Source organism: Schistocerca gregaria, chromosome 8 (genome assembly GCF_023897955.1).
Source record: "Schistocerca gregaria isolate iqSchGreg1 chromosome 8, iqSchGreg1.2, whole genome shotgun sequence".
Classification (NCBI taxonomy): Eukaryota; Metazoa; Arthropoda; class Insecta; order Orthoptera; family Acrididae; genus Schistocerca; species Schistocerca gregaria.
The window spans coordinates 68,710,348-68,733,880 of NC_064927.1; the positions used below are offsets into that span (position 1 = coordinate 68,710,348).

The 23,533-nt window shown below is 42.5% G+C and overlaps 1 protein-coding gene across 7 annotated transcripts in view; it reads left to right on the forward strand.

Annotated features, from left to right (window-relative positions):
• LOC126284032 (microspherule protein 1) overlaps positions 1-23,533 on the forward strand; it is a 152,482-nt gene that overhangs the window by 50,630 nt on the left and 78,319 nt on the right. For all 7 annotated transcript variants that reach the window (XM_049982586.1, XM_049982589.1, XM_049982588.1 and 4 more), the window contains 3 exons: positions 262-480; positions 7,040-7,178; positions 7,286-7,409. In XM_049982586.1, the coding sequence (XP_049838543.1) occupies positions 262-480; positions 7,040-7,178; positions 7,286-7,409 (482 nt within the window). The remainder of the gene's footprint in view (positions 1-261; positions 481-7,039; positions 7,179-7,285; positions 7,410-23,533) is intronic.

Here is a 23,533-nt window from a genome sequence, read left to right on the forward strand (position 1 = left end):
ACCCTCTCCCTTAAAACCCACATCCTTTCATTTTTCCCTCTCCTTCCCTCTTTCCTGACGAAGCAACTGCCAGTTGCGAAAGCTCTAATTCTGTGTGTGTGTTTGTGTGTTTTGTTCATGTGCCTGTCTGCCGGCGCTTTCCCGCTTGGTAAGTCTTGGAATCTTTGTTTTTAATATATTTTTCCCATGTGGAAGTTTCTTTCTGTTTTATATATATATATATTGCCTCACTTGGTATCTGAGGAATGTCTTGTTTCACAGACCAGTGATTTGCGAACAGTGCACCGAGCTACTAAATTCTCGTGCCGCTTCACTGTGCAAGAAATCCAGCAGCGCTGGTACGCCTTGCTGTATGACCAAGCTGTCTCACGTGTCGCCGTGGCTGCCATGCGAAATCTCCACCCTGAAATCGTAGCAGCTGTTCGCAGCCGTGCTCTTTTTAGCAAGGCTGAAGAGCAGTTGCTGCAGACCATTAAATCGGTAAGTGCATTCTATAAAACTGCCTTAGAGATTGGCCTTTGTTGCTTATTTGTATTTTTTGAGCAAATTATGAGGTGTGAAAAGGATAAGTGGAAAAAAAGCTTAAAATAATATTGTTGAACTAAGCATCCGTTTACCATACAGGAGCAAATAGGGAAAGCTTATAGACAGTCCACATTAAAAAAAAAAAAAGTTGTTGTATTCTTAGCTTTCAGCATTTTTAATATTTCTTTTGTCATGGGAAGAGAAAGCGAGGAAGAAAGCGTAAGGCAAATATTCTGAAGGGTGAATGAAGTCACACTTAAGCTGTCCTCATACGGAACGTGAGATCATTGGAGGATGAGGATCTGATTAAGTTTTGTGACATTATGGGGTGGAAGTTCACATTCCAGAGCATTGCGACAGATGAGAGACTGAGTAAGACACTCAAGAGTTTTTGCTCTGTGGAGAGGAATGTGGCCAATGAAACGAAAGATTGCACTGTAGCCTGATTTTACAATAACGCAGGAAAAAATGGATTGCTACTTACCATAAAGAAGACACATTAAGTTCCAGACAGTCACAATTAAAAGCCACCATTCCTACGCTCAAGAAAGCACTCCTCATGTGTGCATGGCTACCTGAAGTAGCCACAAAAGACCAAGAAAGCAAAACTGGACCAGTTTACCCACTTTGGAGAATTAATTACCAACAAATAAAGATTTCTGTTTGAAAATGGCCATACAAGAATAATGGTCAAGTTAGAAAATATTTGCAGGAGATAAATGAAGAACTGGTGAATGTAGTGACTGACAGTATTACAATTATGTCAGTTATGTTAATATTGTTACACTGTTACATAGTTTAAGAGAATGGTTTTTTATAGTAGCCCAGTGAGTTAGTTGAAGTGAAACAGAAACAAATAAGTGTCACAAGAGTTGTCTTGTTCATCTTTGCTATATGCAAGCGACAAACCACAGTCTACTTAATATGCAACTTGCAGAATTGTTTCGATATCCCTCCTGTATTTCTCCATTTTCTACTGATGCTAACTGCTGTCCATGAATTTTTCATTTGAATGGGAATGAATAAAATAAAACACAAATTTATATTGTTGGATATGTTCGTTATGCAGAAGGTGTCATCAGAAATTTAATGTTGTATTACTGGCAGAAGTAAGCCAATAGTTCCAAAGCACTAAAAATTAGCTCATTGTTAGCAAAATTTGGAAAATTTATAGGGCAAGGTATATGTTAAGCTTTGCTACAATTAATAAGAATAAGAATAAGTTTAAGAATTATATAATTGTTATACATTCTATTATTATTATTATTATTATTATTATTATAAGTTAGGAATTTAATAACATCAGTCCTACCTTCCCTTCCTGGGATAAAACTTGCACAATTACCTTGTAAACCTGATGAATAATACTGCATGTTGAGTTTTTTGATGTTCTATGAAAGTACATTAGAGTGGAGAAGGAATCCTCAGTGGCCAAAAATATGTTGGTCATTGCCAACTGATCCTCTTGTGCTCTTGCTTCCTGAAAGTTTGTGTTTGTTCTGGACACAAGAGAAGCCACAAGAGACAGGAAATAGCTAAAATCTTCCATGACCATTCTGACACATTTTTTGAAATATGTGCTTTCTTCAAGAGTTAGTTCTTGAACGAGCATTATGTAAGTTCCACAGGTAGCATGTTTGTGAAGGAACTATTGTTGCCACCATTTGCACTTCCTGTGCCTTTCTTTCCTTTCTCCATTCAAAAGATCAGGCACATCAGCACATAAAAATGTGAAGTCTTTTGCATACTTTTGAAAAGCTATCACAAACTCTAAGCAGATCTACACCACCAAACGCACTGATACAAATCAACAGACATAAACACAGAGTCATACATGTATGACTTGCAAGTAGCAAGCTCATACACATTACAATGTACATCCCAAAGGCACGTATAAGTGCCATGTGTACTTGTGCCAGTACAAATCCCATCTGTAAACATTCCCGAAGAATAAAGCTGTAGACCAACTAACAGTTTCACAGACCAATGAAGGAATATTTTTTTGTGAACCTAAATAATAAATATAAATATTAAAATAACATGAAGGATTTGAAACATTCATTCAGAGCATGGACAAAATGAACAGGTCTACTTACCAGTTTGGACACTAAGAATGGAACTGCCAAATTACAGTTTTTATTCACTATCATTTAATAAATATGTGCTTATGGTGCCTACAATAAAGAAGATAAAAACATTGTAGAATCTGTAGTGTTTAACCATTCTTGTCTTTTTGTGCTAGCACAATAACTCTTCTGCTGACAACTTTCACAGGAACATGTTTTTGTGTCAAAACACTTTTTTTTATTAAAAAAAGTTTACCATTGCATTGTGAGAATATAATTCAATTGAAGTTTCCTTAGGTAACATCTAAAACCGTGTAGTCAAATTTTGCAAATACTTTTCATTGGTGTGCTTCAGAAACTGAATGATTATGTAAATTTTTGTCATTGATGCAGTTAATGTTGTGTTTTTAATTTTGGATTCTACGTACTGGACAGATATTACAGTGTTTGAAGTCTATATAGGCTGTCTGTTTGTTATTGCTAATTCATCTGGGGAAAAGTTTCAAAGAGACTTTTTAGATCAGAATTTACAAAATTGAAAATATATTTTTAATTTACACATAAAATTGCTACATTGGGTCCATTAAAATTCATGTTTGTTCTCTTGTCCATATGCTAACCATGTTGTTTTGTCTGTGGAATTCATAGAGAAAATCTTCAATATCTGTGAGCATGATACAATGCAAAAAGAAAAGTTCAATGTCCAGTCAATAAGGACATCAGCTTTTAAAATTTCCATTACTAATAGTGTGATAAAAATTTAGAATAGGTCTACATAAAAGATAAAAATTATTTTATCATTCTCACTTTTTATTAAAGCCCTAAGGACATTCTTATTAGATCACTGCCTCTATTCACCAGCGGACGTTTAGAACATTTGAAACATGAGATCAGAAGCATGAAACTACAAAGTCCCCTACTGTACATAACAGTAATCTCTTGTAGATGAAGCCAAAAAAAAAAATCATATATTTACTGTAGTAACATGATTCACGTTTTCGTCGCACTTCACGTAGTGTAGACCGGGAACTGTCTGATAGGCATGACCGATGTGAACTGACTAGGCACGGCCAGTGCTGCCTGGGTTGTTGTTCCGCCGGCAGAGGTCGCGGCCGAATTCTCGTGTGCCCTGTGGTGGACAGGTCTTTACTTGTGGCAACTACTGTCCATGACGCGCCGTGCCGATGTGCGCCTCCCGTGATCTTTCTGGTGGCTACTGTTAAATTTTCTGTTCTGTTCTGTTCTGTTCTGTGTGTGGGTGTGTGTGGGTGGGGGCGTCCATGCACTTACACATGTACATGCAGTCATGCATCTACATGTGTCACTTGTGCACCCAACTATATGTGGATTTATAAAGAAATTATGTTTCCCATAATATGGAAAAAATTAAAAAAATACTGTCTCGCGATCAAATCAGGCAGACAGAGAGTAATCTTGCCATTCACCGGTCCCTGTTCCCTGGCACGTTCACATAGTCGAACTGATACACAACACCAAATATTACATATCATACTTCTATAAAATGAATAAGGAAGTACTCAGACTTGGAGTTGCACATTCACTGCCACTTGCATGTGTAGTTTTCTGGTTCTCTATGCTGATAAGTGGAATTGTTTTAACTTCCACAGTTTCTTCAAATCTAACATCATCCACCTCATAATCCTGAAAATAAATTTCTCCTCCTTTATGACCTTTCAAATATATAACACATTTCTAATGCAAAGTGAGCTACTTTTATATGTTATATACATTATAATCAAGTAATCTTAGTGACTTAAAAAAATGTGTAAATCAAACTATAAATAACAATTTTCTTTCCAGCATCCTGATAGAGAAAATGAATGGCTGGAAATTAACAAAGGGTATGAAGAAAAATGGAATTACCCAAATTTTTGGGTGCTGTAGACGAGAGGCACATTGACATTGTGGCACCACCCAAAGTGGAACACTTTATTTTAATCATAAAGAGCACTTCAACATTGTTTTGCTAGCAATTGCTAATGCCACTTATAAAATAATTTATGGCAACATTGGCACACAAGGGTGGATTTCAGATGGTGGTGTACTAAAATACACCACATTTTATAGTGAGTTAGAAAACAAAACACTACATATATGACCACCAGCTCCTCTTCCTGGTGGAATAGGCCTGTTCCATATCGGCGCAGTGGTTAGCACACTGGACTCGCATTCGGTAGGACGACAGTTCAATCCCGTCTCCGGCCATCCTGATTTAGGTTTTCCGTGATTTCCCTAAATTGTTTCAGGCAAATGCCGGGATGGTTCCTTTGAAAGGGCACGGCCGATTTCCTTCCCAATCCTTCCCTAACCCGAGCTTGCGCTCCGTCTCTAATGACCTCGTTGTCGACAGGACGTTAAACACTAACCACCACCACCACCTGTTCCATATCTTTTTATAAAAGATGAAGCCTTTGGCTTAGAATAAAATATCGTTAAACTGCTTCCAAATCTGACTTACAAGAATAGTTGGCAATGCATTTATAATTATAGACTGTGTAGAACAAGAAGAGTTACTGAAAATGTGTTTGGTGTTAGAAGCTCTCTTTTCAGAACTTTGAGGAAAGAATTGCTTCTGAGTCCACAAAAGCCTACAGTCATAGTACTAGTTCGTGTGTATGTAATAATTCTCATCAAAACAGAAAATCTCAAACTTATGTACCACCAGAGACACATGAAAGGAGGAGATGATGGGAACTTAATACATGGATCTTGGAGGGATAGTCCTACTTTGATGGAGCCACTACCAAGAACTGGTAGATCATCATCATTGTTAAATGATAATAGAAAAGAATATGCTGAATTCTTCTGCAGTATTCAGGGCTCCATACCGTGACAGTTCAGGAAATAATTTCTTTACATAGCATAATTATTGTAAATACTGTAATTATGTAACATTGCACTTCTGTGACATAGTGGCATATATATAATTCATAAAATAATGTAACAAATTTACATACGGGTGCTACTTCCTGAGTGCTCCTATGAGGCAGTGGTTTGTAACTCTTTCAGGAAATCGAGGCTTTCAAATGTGTACAAAATAAAGTTGTACACACTATAATCAGTGCTGCTAGTTCCTCTGCTACTTTCTGCTTAGCCAGCTCCTGACTGAATTGATTTTTTACATTGTGCCTTTTACCTTCATTCTTTTTCCTAGACACAGTGAATTGTTTCTCTTCCAATTTGTTAGACCGTTTTTGACAATTTTTATAGTCCATGGACTTCACATCCCAAATGCAGGGATGTAAGCATACTGTTTCAGTTAAATGAAGTGTGTTCTGCTTTGTCCAGCATCTCGTTTTTGCTGAAGACTAATTTCCAAAATAATTACGAAGTAAGTGCGCGCACGACACATTAAGACTACCGTGAGAGACACCACCTTCACAGAACACTCGGTATGAACTGTATACAAACAAAGCAGCAGACACCAAGAGAGGCTGGTACTCTGCAAGTGCAACTTGCAACTTGCAGCAGATGCCGAGGATGACTGGCACTGTGCAAACACAGCTTCTGTGGCTTGTCAAGTTTATCCCAAAAGAACTACATATAAAATGTGTACATGGCCAGGTCTGCATACAAGTTGTGTGAACTTTTGTATGAAATGATTTATTGCAACATGTCAACTTGATGCGCACATACAAGTTGTTGTACATGTATCCTAGTGTAAATATACCTGTTGGTCAGCATTATATGTTTGAACTTTTTTTTTTACAGCATGTGCACTTTGTTAAGCAACACTAACATTAACAAGTCGTGTGTGTTATCTTCAAAATGCTGTTTTTCCATTCCATTGTGGTAAAGTAGTGCTTTTTATACTGCCAAACCCTCAATAGTGGCTTAGAAAGCAGAGACTGTGTAGCAAACAAGGGGTCTAAGTAGAAACAGCGCGAGTGGAAAACTGTTTATCATGTAAAGTTAATCCAAAAAAGTTAATTTGAAGCATTTCTCTACCAAAGAAAGTTTGGTTACAGGCAGTAAACCATTTCTGTTTTGCAGGTAGTAATTCAAACATACAACACCCCTTTGATTTATCTACTTTACAGGATAGTGACACCCGGTTGTGTGTTGACAGTGCTTAATGTAAGCAACAGAGGGAACTGTTGCTATGCATTTGAGAGACAGGGTGAGATGGTTAGGGGGGTAACTTGGTCCCAGCGACCAGCCATAGCTGAAGCCACTTAGTGAACAGGAAATCGAATTACTGGCAGTGCCGCAGAGGTTGACGCGATAAGTAGAGCCTGTGTTTCAGCATTGAGAGAGTGAAAATGAAGGGACAGCATGAGAGTCCTAAAGCCTAGAGATTTAGTAATGTCTTTCAGTTGTTAGTTTGTCAATCTACCACATTTGCTCCTGATTCAGTGCTACTTCTGTTGTTATTTGTGTTATATAAGGATTTGCAAAGTTACAAATCTTTCACGTATCTCACACAGGCTTCAAATCCCACAATTGACGTATTTCAAGAATTGCTGGAACAAAATGCCCAAGTATTTTATCCAGCACGGACAGCAAAGTCACTTTACAATCACTGGAACTTGATGAAGCAGTACCATCTCCTACCTGATCAGACTGGTATGTTGGATTATTCTGTGTAACACCTGGGAAAGGCTTTCTGTTGTGACCTTTGTTTTGCAATGTGCATTTTGAATGTTTTGATATGTTGAACTTTATCATTGCAGTTCAAGCTGTTCCAAGGGGTGAGCATGTGTTAAACTTCTCAGATGCTGAAGATCTGATACAAGATGGTGATCTGGGAGATCCTCCAGATGAGGCAGTCGAATTTGAATTAGCGAGGTCTGATAGGTAAGTGTAGACACTCAAGTACACTTATTTTACAGCTTCAACCATTCAAATTGCAACACTGAGAAGAACCTTGCATTTCATGGATTTGTAGAGTATAATATGATAATGGTATTACTATCAGCATTTTTGAGCAGCACTTTGTGTCCCTGTGTAGATGATGGTGGTGGTAAAAAGAAGTGCAGTTGAGAAAAAGTAAAAATGTTGTAGCCTCGACTACAGAGTTAGCAAGTTGTAACTGTCAGGTACCTCCGTGATTGACACAAATTTATTCACAGCAATATAAAAGAAATGCACCATAAATTTACAGTGCTTACAATTTAAAATGCCCATCACTTGAAAATGACATCATGTAGTTGGCTGCCATTTTCCTTCACACACATTTAAAGTCTTTTACTGAAGTTAGACATCAGATCTTGCAGGACTGGAATTTGATTAATGTCCTCCTGAAGTAGAGAAGGGAAAAAGGGACTAATGGATGTTTTGGTTTAATAGAAGGCTATGTAGTGCTGGAATGGGTGAAGGTAAGAAGGTAGGTAAGTGAAGGACTCAGGGAGTAGAGATAGTTGTGGCCAGGGATGGTAGGGGGAAGAAAGGGGGTTACAGGGAAGGGTATACTGCAGTGAGAGTTCCCAGCTGCATAGTTCAGAAAAGCAGGTTTTGTTTATATGGTTGTATGGATCCACATGCTATGCTGCAGTCATTGAAGCAAAGCACATCCTGTTGGGCAGAATTTTCAACAACTGGGTGGTCCAGCTGTCTCTTGGCCATAGTTTGTCAGTATCCATTTGTGCAGACAGACAGCTTGTTAGTTGTCATGATAAGCAGCACTGTGGTTGCAGCTTAGTTTGTAGACCACATGACTTTTCATAGGTAGCCCTACCTTTGATAGGATTGAAGATGCATGTGACTGAACTGCAGTAGGTGATGGTGGTGGAGGATGTTGAAGGGATATGAGCCATGAGGGGTGGGAAGAAGAATGGATGAGGTAGTCCTCATTTCGGGGCTTGACAAAATACATCCTAAACACTGGCAAAGAATAGTTGCACCAACCCTTGGTGGCAAGAACTCACAAGGGGAGTGCTCCTTTGGGGCCAGACAGTGGGTATGTGGGAGGTGGTAGATGATGGGAGAGACATGTTATGCAAGGTCCCTTTCTGTATATTGTTGGGTGGGTAATTTCGGTCTGTGGACGTCACAGTTAGATCCTCAGTATATTTGGAGACAGACTACTCATCACTGCAGATTTGCAGTCATGTATTGCTAGGCTGTATGAAAGGGACTTCTCGGTATGGACTGGGTGGCAGCTGTCAAAATGGAGGTTTGATGTGGGCAGAGTATTGACATAGCAGTCTTTGAGGAGGAGGTCAACACTGGGGAAGGTGGCTTAATGGGATGAGTAGGGCCTGATGAAGTGATTGGGAGATAAGGTGTTGAGGTCCTGGAGCAATGTGGATAGGGTTACCTCACCCTCAGTCCAGATCGTGAAGATGTCATTAATGAATATGAGCCAGGTGAGGGGTTTGGGATTCTGCCTGATTAGGAAGGATTCCTCCTCATGGCTCCATGTGGGTGCTCATTGGTATAGCACTAATTTGTCATAGGTGATGCATTAAAAGTAGAATTGCTTGTGGGTGAGGATGTAGTTGGTCATTGGTCATGGTGATCAGGAAGGAGCCTGTAGTTTTGGAGTCAGTCTGGCATTGTGGGAGTAGCGTTCAGTAGTGGCAAGGCCAATGCCATTATGAGTGATTTCTTTTTGTGGGAGAGTAGGTTACGAGTAATAGACTGAAAGTGTTGATCCATAAGAGCAGAGGTGCTCTCAGTGAGGACATAGTAACCGATCACAATGAAGTGCTCTGTGTGGTTGGATTTTTGTATCTTAGGAAGCGTGTAGAAAAGAGGAGTATGGGGAGTGATAGGGGTGGTGGGTGTGGAGAGAGAGAGAGAGAGAGAGAGAGAGAGAGAGAGAGAGAGAGAGAGAGAGAGAGACTTGGAGAAGGTTCTGGGATGGGCCTAGGAATTTGAGGAGCAATTGGAGATCATGTTGGATTTCAGGAATGCATCACTATAGTGGGGTTTCTAGGTGGACGAATCTGGCAGCTGTCAGAGTCCCTGTACCATATAATCATTGCAGTTCAAAACCTTACTGGCAAAGCCTTTGTTGGTGGTGAAAAAGTGTTTCCTCTGTAGGAACCGGGAGAAGTATAGAAGGTCTACCATGAGTCCTGGTAAATGTAGTAGATCTGTCAGGCAGAGTTTGTTGACTGTGAGGGCATGTGGGGGAGGTTTGGGGCTCTCATAAAAGTGGTGGACAATGATAATCAAAGCTAGGAATAGTGTTGGATTGTAGAGTTTTTTGAGGTGGTGTTGTGCATGCTGCTCTAGTTCTTAGTGGTGAGGACTTATGTGAGGAATACAGGAATTTTGATTGCACATCAGGAGAATTTTATGGATAGAGAGGAAGTATTGCAAGTAGGTTTGGGCCTGATTTGAATGGTTTTGCTGGACTAGGTAGGTGAGGGATGTGGGCTGATGGGATTTGAACAGGTAGAGGTGATTGTGGAAGGTGGGGTTGAAGCTGGAGGTAGGGAATTTGGTGGTAAGGCCACCCATTGTGGGGAGATTCCATCAGCTAGGAAAAAAATGCCAGAACAGTATGTAGAACTGGATTCTGGCTAGGAATAGGGAACGTTTGTAGAGGAAGGGTCTATAGTGGAGGGTAAAAAATGCATAGAAATATGTTGCAAAATCTCGTACAGATATTCAAAAATGGCGATGTAACCAACTTGGACAGCATGGTGGAGTTATTAAAACTGTCTGAAATTGATCAGTACTGGCCGCCCGATGGCTTGTAAACTGAGAGACTGTAAACTGTGCGACAATCCAAATACCATGGAGAAGCCACTCCCTAGAAGCAATTGCTGCATCACAACAGTTCTCATTGGTGCTCCATATTATAATCCTCATATTACACCGTCTGCCTTGTGATGAAACTGCCGCCTCTGACCCGGACTACTCTTGGTTTGTGTACTTCTTGTTCATCTTTTTTCTATCCAGTGACTATGGAATAATGAGTGTTAATAAGTGTAAACATCAACAGTGGCGATGTGTGTTTTCAGACCTGCTGTACTTAGATTTCTGTGACATCATGGACCTGTAACTGCTGCAGCACTGGTTGGCACAACAACACAAATAGCGTCAGTTGGATAGGCAGTTAATGGAGCTATAGCATCAGCACTTAGTTTTACAACTGTCAGCATTGTTGGCTGGAGGTGACTTGCCCCCTGCTGTTCTTAAGTTTCCCTCCTTTGTGGGTGGTGTTGACAATGGGACACACATTTCCAGTGCCTCAACCATCATTTTGCAGTGTACCATGTAAATGACACTGATCAGAAGCGATCATTCTTTTCTGTCATGGTCCTCTCAGGATGTGTTAGCTTTGCTCCACAAGTTGTCTCCTATAGCGAATCCCAATACTTTGACATTTCATGGTATTTGCACTTTGAAGTTTGTCCACTGTGAAAGCCAGTCTCAGGTGCCGTGTACTAGGTAGGAATTCTGTCAGTGAGAAAAGTTGCCGTCAGAATGTTGTAAGGACTAGGTAACTGAGCTTCATGGCCACAGTCCTTGCTGTACTTCCATCTTCTTGACACACACTTGGTGAAAATCGTGTGCTGTTTCTGTGATTAGGGATTCGCATCTTCATGCGTTTGGTCTCCCTGGATATTCCATTTCAAGGCATTGAAGTTTTGACCACCTCCACCTCCTTTTCAGAGTTGATCTCTCCAGGTTTGTGTCAAGGTGGCATCCGTCAAGTTATGGCTTCACTTGAAGCTAGGTTCGGCCCCATGGTTTCACAGGCACACCCATTTCCTCACATCGTCTGGCACTGGATAGGGAAGTGCATGCATGAGCTGTGTACCTGCAGATCCTTTTTAGATGAAATTCTTAAAATCGTTATGGCTTTTGAACTTGTGTGGAGCTTGCACGGGGGCGGAGAGTGGCTGCAACATTGCCTTTTTCCTCTTCAAAGTGTGCTTTTTCTGTCATCTCATTCCCAATCTGAAATCGTATTTTCTGTTTTAGGTATACTTTCTTAATCAGCCTTCTCTCCCTCCAGTCGACACCATTCCACCACAGAATATTCATCAATTTATTCCACTTTCTCCAAGTCAATGGTAACAGTGTAAACTTCTCTTCCTCTTTCAGTGTATGTCTTGCATATAATTCTGAGCAGTCCAGCTGCATCTCTTGTACCTTCCCCTCTTCTAAACCCATACTGTTCCTGTGCAATACTTGTTCCCAGTCTTCTGTGAAGTCTTCTATTTATCACCCTTAATAGAACCTTTGCAGTAGTATGAAAAGGGTAGATTACTACTCACCATATAGCAGAGATGCTGAGTCGCAAACAGGCATAACAAAAATACTGTCAAACAAGTAAGTTTTGAAGAACCTTTGCTGTATGAGAAATCAAACTTATGGTTCTAAAGGCCTCGTATTTCTTGGCATTGCTTTTTTTCTCAATCGGTATCACTGCTGCCAAGAAAAAATTGTCCAGACATTCACCATTTTCATATGTGTTATTGCGTAGATACGTTCACTCTCGCACACCACTACATACAAAGCTCTTAATCAACTCTGCTGGTAATCCATCAGTTTCACTTGCTTTATGATTCTTCATCTCTCTTAAATCCCTTTCAACTTCACCTTCAAAGATGCAGCAGCCTATGTCCTCTTCTGTAACTCTCACATCCTCTTGTAATTCAATGTTGTTTGGTTTTTGATCAGCCTGATATAGAATTCCTAGATACTCTTGCCCCCTTTGTTCACTTCCTCCGATTTATGAACCATAGTACCATCACTTCTTTCTGTTCCCGTACTTGTCCTGCTTTCTTTTGCCTCAAAGACTATGTCAGCAACTAATCCACACTCCATTTCTTATTTTCCTTCCTTTTATGGTTTCTCTGTTTCTTTACATTTATCTTTCATCCTTGTCTTCCTTGTGCATTCTGTTTCCCTCCTTAATTCATTATTCAGCTTCTTGTACATTCTTTTCTTTCCTCAGTTCCTACTTTCAACTTTCCATATCCCCAAAACTCCCTACTAACACACAACTAAACCCAGAGCCAAAACAATAAAAAAAATATTGTTGTTAACCTTTCCACAGTAATCCTCAGTCCCTATCCAGAGGCCTGCACTGCACCCAAATTTACACATCTTGCAATTGTCAGAAACTTAGTCTCTTTCTCCCAAAACTGCAGTGGAAACACTTCTTTGTCATCAATCCTTCTGGCCAAAGTGTACCTAATCTCAGAATTGAATGCTGCCCTGCCCAGCAATAATCCTCCCCATGCTCCTCCCCCCCCCCCCCTCCCCACTTAACCAATCACTGGTCATCTTCCCAGGAATTCCTTACCTTCAACTTGACCTCGCTGTCTTTCTCCAGGTCTTTCCTAAGAACACCAACCTTTCAGCAGAAGAAAGGACAGCCATAAATAGCCACGAAACAGATCCTGACCTAATCATCCTACCTGCAAACAAAGGCTCCACCACCACATTACACTCACAGTGACTACCTGGTGCAAGGCCTCTGCCAGTTGTCTGACTCCTCCACGTACAAACTCTGCCCGAGTAATCCCATTCCCTACAGTCCCTACTTAAAGCCTTAGATCCTTTCCAGAACCTCTCCTGTGAATCCACTTCCCTTCCCATCCATATGTACACATACCCTCTACATGCTCCCCAAAATCCTCAAACCCAACAATCCAAATGTCCCATTGTAGCTGGTTATTGTACCCCCACTGAAAGAATACCTATGCTCATTGACTGAAACCTCCAACCAGATGCCCAAAATCTAGCCTCCCATCTCAAAATTACCTCCATCCCCACCCCTTTACCTCTTGGAGCCCTACTTGTCACCGTTGAGCCACTTTTCTATACACCAACATCGCTCATGCCCACGATCTTGCCACTATTTAACACTACCTCTCCCAACATCATTCAGACTCTAAAGCCACTAACTCATTCCTCATACGTCTTGTTAACTTCTCCTTGTAAAAATATATTAAAAACAAAGAATCCAAGACTTACCAAGCGGGAAAGCGCCAGTAGACAGGCACAATAAAATAACATACAAACACACACACAAAATTTCTAGCTTTCGGAGGCAATGGCTGCTTCTTCAGGAAAGAGGGAAGGAGAGGGAAAGACGAAAGGATTTTGTGTTATTTTATTGTGCCTGTCTACCGGCACTTTCCCGCTTGGTAAGTCTTGGATTCTTTGTTTTTAATATATTTTTCCAATGTGGAAGTTTCTTTCTATTTTATTTACTTTTTCTTGTAAGGTATACAAAACAAATGTGGAGCAGAGCGATGCGCAACTGCATGGCATCCACCTATGCCAACCCATTTACAGACAATCTAGAGGAAGCCTCCCAAAACCCCTGGTGTGCTTCAGGTTCATTGACGATATCTTCGCCATTTGGACCCAGGGCCAAGACACACTACACCCAAGACTCCTCAATCCAGCTTGCCTCCTTCCTGGATGTTGACCACCTCCTCTCGGACATTTCCACCCGAGCCTCTGTCCGTGTTAAACCCATCTGAGCCTCTGCCCTTGTTAAACCCATCAGCCACCAACAGTACCTGCATTTTGACAGCCGCCATCCCTACCACACCAAAAAATCCATCCCACACAGCCTGGCCACCTGGTGACAGCGTATCTGCAGTGGCAAAAACTCTATTGCCCAGTATATAGAAGGTCTCACAAAAGTTATTTACTGACAGATACTATCCCCAGACCTAGTCAGCAAACAGATTTCCTGTGGCATATCTCCACACACTCCAATCCTCCTACCACCCCCAAGAACCAGCTACAAAGGGAGCACACCCTTTGTTACCCAGTACCACCTTGGAATGGAGCAACTGAACCACATCCTTCACCAGGGCTTTGATTATCTGTCATCATGTCTTGAAATGAATGACATCTTACCCAAGTACCTTCATTGCCCATGTTTCATTGCCCATCCAACCTCAACAACATCCTAGTCCGTTCCTGTGCCCCAGACCTGCCTAACCCACACAAGCAACATTTCCTACTCCAGTCATGCTACAGGCTTATCCTACCCCATCAGAGTCCAGACCACCTGTGGAAGCAACCATATCATATACCAGATGTGCTGCAAGCATTTGCCATTGCCAAACAATGACCAAGAGCAGTGTGGACCACCCTGTGGCACAACTTGCAGAAAAACATAACATGCTTAGTTTCTGTGGCTGCTTCACTACTTGGGCCGTCAGGATCCTCCCCTCCACCACCAACTTCTATGAACAACACATTCTCTGCTCCCAAAATCATCCCGATCTCAACCTAAGGTAATCATTGACTGCATACCCTCCACACGACCATTTCCACTCCCCTTTCCCATTACTCCCACCCTCTTTCCCCTCTCTCACAGCCTACCAACTTCACACTAGGCAGGCATGTCTGACCACCATCCCCCCATGCTGTGTTAGGCAGTGCTGACTCTACCTCTACCTTTACCATGCTATCCCTTCACGTTTCCTGCCCCATTCCAGATTGCTGCTCATGCTTGACACGACACCATTTGCATTCTGGTCGCAGCAACTGGAGAGGGCGGTCATTTATGCGTGGGTTTGATGCTAGAGTGAATGTGTGTGCTTTGGCTTACAGCTAAGTGTGCAACAGTCTTTTAGGTGTGCACGTCTAAAACTCCATGTGTCATCTTTACAGTGAGTAGAAGTCCACGCTTTTCTTAATAATGTTAAATTGCTCACAGATTCACCATGAAATTATAGTGGTATGTGGACAAATTTCAGAGTCACGGCTAGCTGTAGTGAAGTGGTGCCAACAATTTGACCGAGGCCACACACATGTGGGTGGTGCAATTTCCATCTTTCCTATAAGCTGAAAGAACATCTAGGTGAAATGATATTTTCTCACATGACTTATTAATGAACGAACGGATTTATGTCATTGATGAATGGAATGACTGGCAGTGTGTGTTAACAGTTGTTGACAGAGACTTAGTTACTATATTGGAAAAATAGTGCCAGTTGGAAATGTAGTACAGCATTCAGTAAAAGTAACTTGGTCTCACATAGTAATTTGTAATTTTTTGAAGTCCCCTCATATATTTCAGAGCACTATAACCCTACAAGCAGATTTCCATTTGATGTCATTTTGTTGTCTGATGAATCCCAGTTCAGCCTACAGAACAAGGATCACCACATCTATGACATGTACCTCAGTGGTGCATGGCTACCAGAGTCCTGCATTATGTACGCTACTTAACATGAAGCCTAGTTGGCTATCAGTCACTGCTGAGTATTAAGTCTGCGCTGATCGCAACATGGGACAGCCAAACTGGCCCTGCTGATAATGCAGGGTGTATACGATCTGGGAAAAAGCTGGGAATTTTTTTGTCTGGGAGAGAACTGAGAAAAACCGGGGTATTTTTTTAGAATTCCAGGAATTTTTCATTCTTTAAGTTTTCAGTTAAATTTTTTTTAATTTGGCTGGTAAGAACCAATACTCTCAGAAATTGTTTGTTGTGCAACATTTAGCATTGCTGCCATTTGCTTCTGACTCAAAGTATCAACTTAATCCAATATTGCTTGCAATTTGGCGTCTTCAAACTTTTTTGATCGTCTTCCATGATCTTGATTTCTTACATCAAAATCATTATTTCTGAACCGTTGAAACCATCTTTTGCATGTTGCTTCTGATAAGCACGATCACCATATGCCTTGACAAGCATTCGATGCAACTGTGCAGCACTTTTTTTCAAATGAAAACAAAATATTAATGCTTTCTGCAAATCATCACTTTCTGGTACAAAATTTGACATTGTTAACACGAAAACATATGATGTTGTTTGTTCCATGACTTGATGTATACTAAATATCTTTGACAGATTTCACACCAAAAAAAAAAAAAAAAAAAAGGGCTCGTTCACAACAAATGTTCCCTATCGACACATTTGTATCTTAACGCTCATTTCATACCGGTATACCTGGTAGGTATCCTATATTTAATCTTATGTCACACAAAACAGCAAGTTATTAGCTAATAGACAATAAAGAGTGCAAATTTTCTGAAGAGTTATTGTTCTCTCAGTTGCAAATAATCCTATCCAGTATTAACTGCGAGTCTATTTTTTTAAGAGGGGCAAGATGTCAAACCGGGCGACTGGGAGCAGGAGAGGCACCACAGGACATTTTAGTTTCCATTGTCCTGAATATACCTTGATGGCATCCATTACAAAATATACATGTTGAATTCCATTGAGCGAAATACAGTGATGTGCGATAGAAGAATGCTGTGTGAAGAGGTGTGGCACTGTATTTTGGCACACTTAAGACCAAATTACATGTCTTATATTTTTCGAACACATAGTTTTATGTATCAGACTCTTCAGAAAAAAATGTGCTACTAATTAAACATTTTTTGAGAAGTCGATTTGCCCCCCCCCCCCCTCCCCCCTACCTGAAATGCTTGAGGGACGGACGGGGGGAGGGGCAGCATCTAGCATTGCCCCAGTTTGGAAATGTCGTAGGTCCGGGGTTTTTGAACAGTGCCGTCTTCAGTTGTAGTGGGGAGGCGGGTAGTCTCCACGTAACCCGTGTTTACATTTAGTGACTTTGCTGTTTCTCCTTTGTTTATTGCCCCTCAGGGGACTCAGCATTTCTTTGCTGGGTACGGGCTTGGCGAACCCGGGGTCCCAGAGCTGTGGACTGATGTGCGCCACCAGTCCTCTGACACCGTAAGCTCTGGGCATGCTTCAGCGACCACCGTGTGGTGCAACGGTGGAACGTTGTGTGTCGCAGGGACTGGGGATCTTGGCTTGATTACCTGGATTGCGAGGATGGTACATACCTCTATAAAAAACCCTTCAATCTTAAGGTGTGCTGCGCACCGATAAGATGCATGGCTTTTGAGGTGGAACAGTCGCTAGCGGGCGACCTCTGAGGAACCTGCCGCACCTCAGTTGTATAAGGCTTACCCAGGCATGCAGGGCTCTGTCTGGGCGGACGTTTAGTTCCCTAGCTGCTCGAGGGACGCACATAGCAACCACGTATTTCCCTTCACCACCTTTGCAATCAGTAAAGCGCATGAGGGAGGCTAGTCCTCCAGATCTGCTGATAGAACAGAGTAACAGGGCTCATGAAGTCGTAAATGACAATGTTTTCATTGTGATTAAGAGGAAGGAGGGCTCATTTGAAAAAGTGTGTCCTTTCTACATACATAAAGGTTTAGAAGGACTCGCATGTACTCTAAAATCTATCAAACGCCTGAGGAATGGTACCCTGCTAGTTGAGACTACTAGGGCAAAGCAAGTGGAGCTGCTTCGAAAGTCAACCAAGTTAGGCGAGTATGATATTACTGTCGAGTTGCACAAATCCCTCAACTGCAGTAAAGGCGTTGTCACCTGCAATGATTTAATGGATATCGAGGTAGAAGAGCTGAAGTAAGAATGGGCAACACAGGGCATTGTAGACGTAGAATAAAGGACACGTAGGAATAATGGAGTTATTGAGAAAGCTGCCACCTTCATTGTGACTTTGAATTCACCTGTCTTACCTGAATACGTTCTGGCTGGTTTCCTCCGACTTAGGGTTAGGCCTTATATACATAACCCTATGTGATGTTTCAAATGTCAGTGATTTGGCCATATGACTATGAGTTGGGGGGGGGGGGGGGGGGGAACTGACCTGCGGTATATGTGGCAAGGCAGCTCATGAAGCTGTGACCAACTGCACATCTCCAGCACTGTGTATTAACTGCTCTGGGAGCCATCCCGTCTGGAGCAGAGACTGCCCTGTCTTTGCGGAGGAAAGACAAATTCAGGAGATCAAGGTGACAAAGAGGCTACCTTATGTGGAAGCCAAAAAAGAGTATCGGGCGACAAAACCCCCTGTATTTGCCACATCCTATGCCTCCTTGGTGCACAACCGTGCATCAAAAGCTGACGCTTTGACGCAAACCATATCCAGCATAGCAGTATCCTCCACCAATACCTGTACCTGCGTTTGTACCTGCCAGAGCACTACCAATAATGCTGTAGCTACTCAGGCTGCTCCAACTGCACCCACCGCTATTGCAAGGAAAGCTGCACTAAACCCTTCGAAGGCCCTCCAGAAACTGAGTGCCTCTCCACTTCCTCCATCCCCGGCTTCCACAAAGAAAACAGGACCAGGGAAAGGGGCATGGCGTTTGACGTCAAACCTGCCAAAGGCACCATCGGATGTCGTCATGGCATCCCTGACTGATGAGGAGGAAATCGTCATGGATTTTGATGCCGCTTCCCCAGAACCTGGCAGCCCCTCTGCTGCCACTCGCTCCACAAGTGCCTCACCAGCGAGGTGGAAAGACGAGGAAATCTAAACCGAAACGCTGATATGGCTCTCATACTTCATTGGAATCGGAATGAAGTCAGACCTCGCTTTGAAGAATTGCGGCTGTTAGTACAGGAAAACCCCTTTTGCATCTCTTTGCAAGAGACACATTTTAAAGAGACTGACATGCCTGTACTTACAGGATACCACATGTACAGGAAAGACGACCTGACTGGTAATAGAGCTCAGGGTGGGGTGGCAGTGTTCATTAAGGACACATTCCACTCCTCACCTGTGCCCTTAACCACAATGCTACAGGCGGTTGCAGATCGGATCCTGGCCCAGGTTAATGTCACAGTGTGCTCCTTGTATTTACCACCTGCTGAGCTCATTGACAGTGAAGCCCTCACACAGCTTATTGATCAGCTACCTCATCCCTTTCTCATTTTAGGAGATTTTAATGCTCATAATGCATTATGGGTTTCAAATAAAACCTGCCCAAGAGGCCAGATGATTGAGCAGTTGATCAGGACTTCAGACAACATACTGCTGAACACAGGTCAGGCCATGCATTTTAGCACCGCTTCAGGATCGTCTTCTGCCATAGACCTCTCTATTTGTTCGCCTGTGCTTGCGGACATTGCTCAGTGGGTCATAGACGATGACCTTCATGGCAGCGACCATTATCCTATCTGGCTCCATCTCCCAGTTGAAATGGGTCGTGTCAAACAGCCGCCGAAATGGTTGTTCCAGAAGGGAAACTGGACGCTATACCGGCAGTTGGCTGTTTTTGAACAGTGTGAAGGCGTCCAGGATTGGGTGGATCACATTACGGTGGTGATGCACCATGCCGCTGATGCATCCATACCAAAGTCAAAGGGAACACCTGTGAGGCAGCCTGTCCCTTGGTGGAATGACCACTGTCGTACCGCAATCAGAGACAGAAGGGCGGCTTTGAGAAGATTCCGTCAGTGCCCCACTGACGCGAATCTGGCAACATTCCTAATAGCACGGGCACGGGCGAGACGAATCGTTAGGGAGAGTAAATGGAGGTCATGGTGTGAGTTCCTGAACTCCATCAATAGGTCCACATCTTCAAGCAAAGTATGGGAAGCCATTAGGAGGATCTCAAGGCGATACTCTCTACCACCAATAGCAGCTATACGTGAGCGGGGGTGTCTCTTGACATCTCCAAGAGACATCGCCCGGGCGTTGGCAGAATCTTTTCAATCTATTACGGCCAATTCTAGCCAGGACCCAGAATTTCTTCGCTATCGGGGTACACAGCAGGGGGCTGTTTTTGATTTCCGTTCAAACAACACTGAGGTATACAACCAGCCTTTCTCTTTGTGGGAGTTGGACTCTGCACTGTCAGTCTCTCGGGATACTGCGCCTGGTCCAGACCTGATATCGTATAGCATACTGCAGCAGTTGGATCTGCAGTCAAAGGAAGTCCTCCTCCAACTTTTTAATGAAATTTGGAAGACAGGTGACTTTCCTAGTTCGTGGAAAGAATCGATTTTAATTCCACTTTTAAAACCAGGGAAGGATTGGACCGAACCCAGTAGCTATCGTAGCATTAGTCTCAAGAGCTGCGTAGGAAAGACATTTAAGCATATGGCCAATAGGCGCCTGGTGTGGGTTCTCGAGTCCAGATCCTTACTTACCTGCTGCCAGTGTGGGTTCAGGAGGTACCATTCCACCCTAGACAACCTGATCCTACTCTAAACAGCAATACAAGATGCTTTCCTATGTAAGCAACACTTTCTCGGGGTTTTCTTCGATCTGGAGAAGGCGTACGATATTACCTGGAGGCATAACATTTTGCAGCAGCTTTATGAGTGGGGTTTCCGTGGGCGTTTACCCACAATCATCAGATCCTTTCTGTCTGATAGGTATTTTAAGTATAAGGTTGGGAATGTCCTGTCTGCCCGTTTTAAGCAGGAGAACGGTGTCCCTCAAGGCAGTGTCCTCAGTGTGACAGCTTTCGCAATTGCTATCAATAGCATTGCGTCCATGGTACGACGGCCCGTACAATGCTCCTTGTTTGTGGACGATTTCTCCATTTTCCGTGTGTCTTCCTCCCTTACAACTGCTACACGCCAATTACAGCTGACACTCGTGCGATTGGAGGAATGGTCTAAGACCTCAGGCTTTAAATTCTCTTTGGAGAAGACTGTTTGTGTAGATTTTAACCGTTCCCGTTCTCTTTTTAATCTCCCTGTTTTAAAACTACGAGACACTGTTCTCCCCTTTATGGGAAAAGTGAAATATCTCGGGCTTCTTTTTGATGAGAAACTTACATGGTTGCCACACTTAAAGGATCTAAAAGTCCGCTGTTTCAAGGCTTTAAACGTCCTTAAATGCGTCAGTCGTAGATCCTGGGGCGCCGAAAGGGCATGTCTGCTCCAACTTTATAAGGCCTTTGTGCGACCTCAACAGGAATACGGATGTCAAGCTTATGGCTCTGCACGACATTCCTACCTCAAAATGTTGGATGTGATTCACCATGAGGGTATTAGGCTTTAAACTGGGGCTTATCACACGAGTCCAGTTGCTAGTCTGTTTCAAGGCGGGAGAGCCTCCCCTGTCCATTCGGCGTCTTCTCCTCGTGGTACGGCATGCGTACAAGGCCAAGTCCACTCCTCTTTCATTGGCGTCCAACACATTTTCCCAGCCGGCACTGGACCGTCTCTTCTGCACACCGTCCGAAGGCAACAAAGCCGTTTGGCATCCGTGCAAATGAGTCTCGAGTCAGTCCACCTGGAGGGCATTAAGGTCCTCTGCCAGGGATGGAGTAGGGATCTCCCTGGCTACTACAAAGGCCAAGATTACTTCTTGATCTGGCTGCTTACAAGAAGTATTGTACCCCGGACCACCTTTTTAAAATTAAACTTACTGAGATTTTAGAACGCCATTCAGATTTTATTGCTGTTTACACGGATGGGTCTAAACAGGGGGATTTTATGGGCTGATCTGCTGTCCGTAGGATAGGACTCCCAGAGCAGTTCTCAGTTTACTATGCGGAACTGTTTGCCGTTCTGCAAGCATTAGTGCATATGCTCCGTGGCACGAAATTCATCATCTGCTCCAATTCCCAAAGTGCTCTACATGCTCATGAACAGATGTACCCAGCCGATCGGATGGTGCAAGAAGTTCAGGACGCACTCCTGCTCTTGCAACAGCAGGGTAAAGATGTAATTTTCTGCTGGGTTCCAGGGCACATAGGTATTCCTGGAAATGAACTTGCAGATGCTGCTGCCAAGGAGGCTTGCTCTATCACACCTCCTGCTTGCTGTTCCGTCCCTCTGCGGGAGCTAACATCTTTCGTGACTCGAAAGGTCATGCGTTGGTGGGAGGCTCAGTGGCTGGACGTGAGGGACAATAAGTTGCGAGCGGTGAAGGAATCTGTCCGACCGTGGCTCACCTCCTTCCGACGACGACGAGCTGAGGAAGTAGCCCTTACACGGCTTAGAATAGGACATTGTCCTTTGACACATTGTTTTCTGTTACGTCATGAGGAGCCACCAACGTGTCAGACATGTGGGACACAGCTGTCGATACGACATATTTTAACTGAGTGTGTTTTATATGCGGGTTTGTGGGAAGATTTCAGTTTCCCACCAGACCTGCCCTCTCTTTTAACTAATAATGAGGTGACTGTCGTTGGAGTTTTACGCTTTTGTGTGATGTCTGGACTTCTTCCCAAAATATTGGAATTGAGGTCTTAATGTGCTGTACAGTGGTTTGGTCACCCGTTCTTTGTAAGTGGTCACTCAGCTGCTGGTACTTATTTTTACCTGTTTTGTACTGCTCATTTATTTCTAGTTTTATCTACCTGTTTTGATTTGCTGTGCCCAATCTTGCAATTTGAACATTACAACTTCTCGCAAAGATCGGCTCTGAATTGATCTTTTGGTAAAGGGCGCTGATAACCTTGTTGTTGTGCGCCCTAAAACACTAATCATCATCATTTGTTTATTGCTCTCATGTCAAATGAAAACAAAACGAATTTCTGTGGCCAGGAGCTGTCAAGTGAATTAAAATACATTCACATAATTATGGAAGGCTAAAATGTTATTAGTTTCAGATTTTATTTTATTTCCACCTTTCTGACAATCTAGCATTAATCGCCGTGCAGAACAATGAAGTTGTTTTTGTTGGTTTGTTAAAGAATTAGGCTTTTATTAATCTCTTCCGCTGAGGCAGTCATTTTGTTTGAAACAAAGTGTTTAATTCGACACCATTGGCTAGTTTCAACTGTTTGCTGCTTTAAGTGCACGTTATCATCTTCTAGCACGTTTGGCATTATGCCATAATAAAGAACCAAGCATGAGATAATATAGAAGAAAATTTACATTTGAATTTGGACATGTGAATGTGCACTTTAAGCCGAATTATGGATTTTACTATGGTTCACGAAATTCCAGTGCTATTTGAGTAGCCTCTGATGTCTTGCTTCTTCTCTGACATAATGTAAGATATTTTAATATCTTACACGTATCAACATACAGGCTTGCTGCGTCGTCATAGCTGTGCAAGCGTGGTGAAGCCTGGTATCTGGCACTCTCTGGCAACTGCTGAAACAAACCTATTTCTTACAGGTCGCGGGAAAATATTGTGAATGGTAGTTTCAAAAACATTACTTTCAAAGCAAATTTCCTTTTCGCAAGATGAACTATGTGCGAGAATGTATGATGAATTTCTTTAATCACAGTGTGTTTGACTCTCATTTAAAAATCAACTCATTGAGGACATCCATTTCGA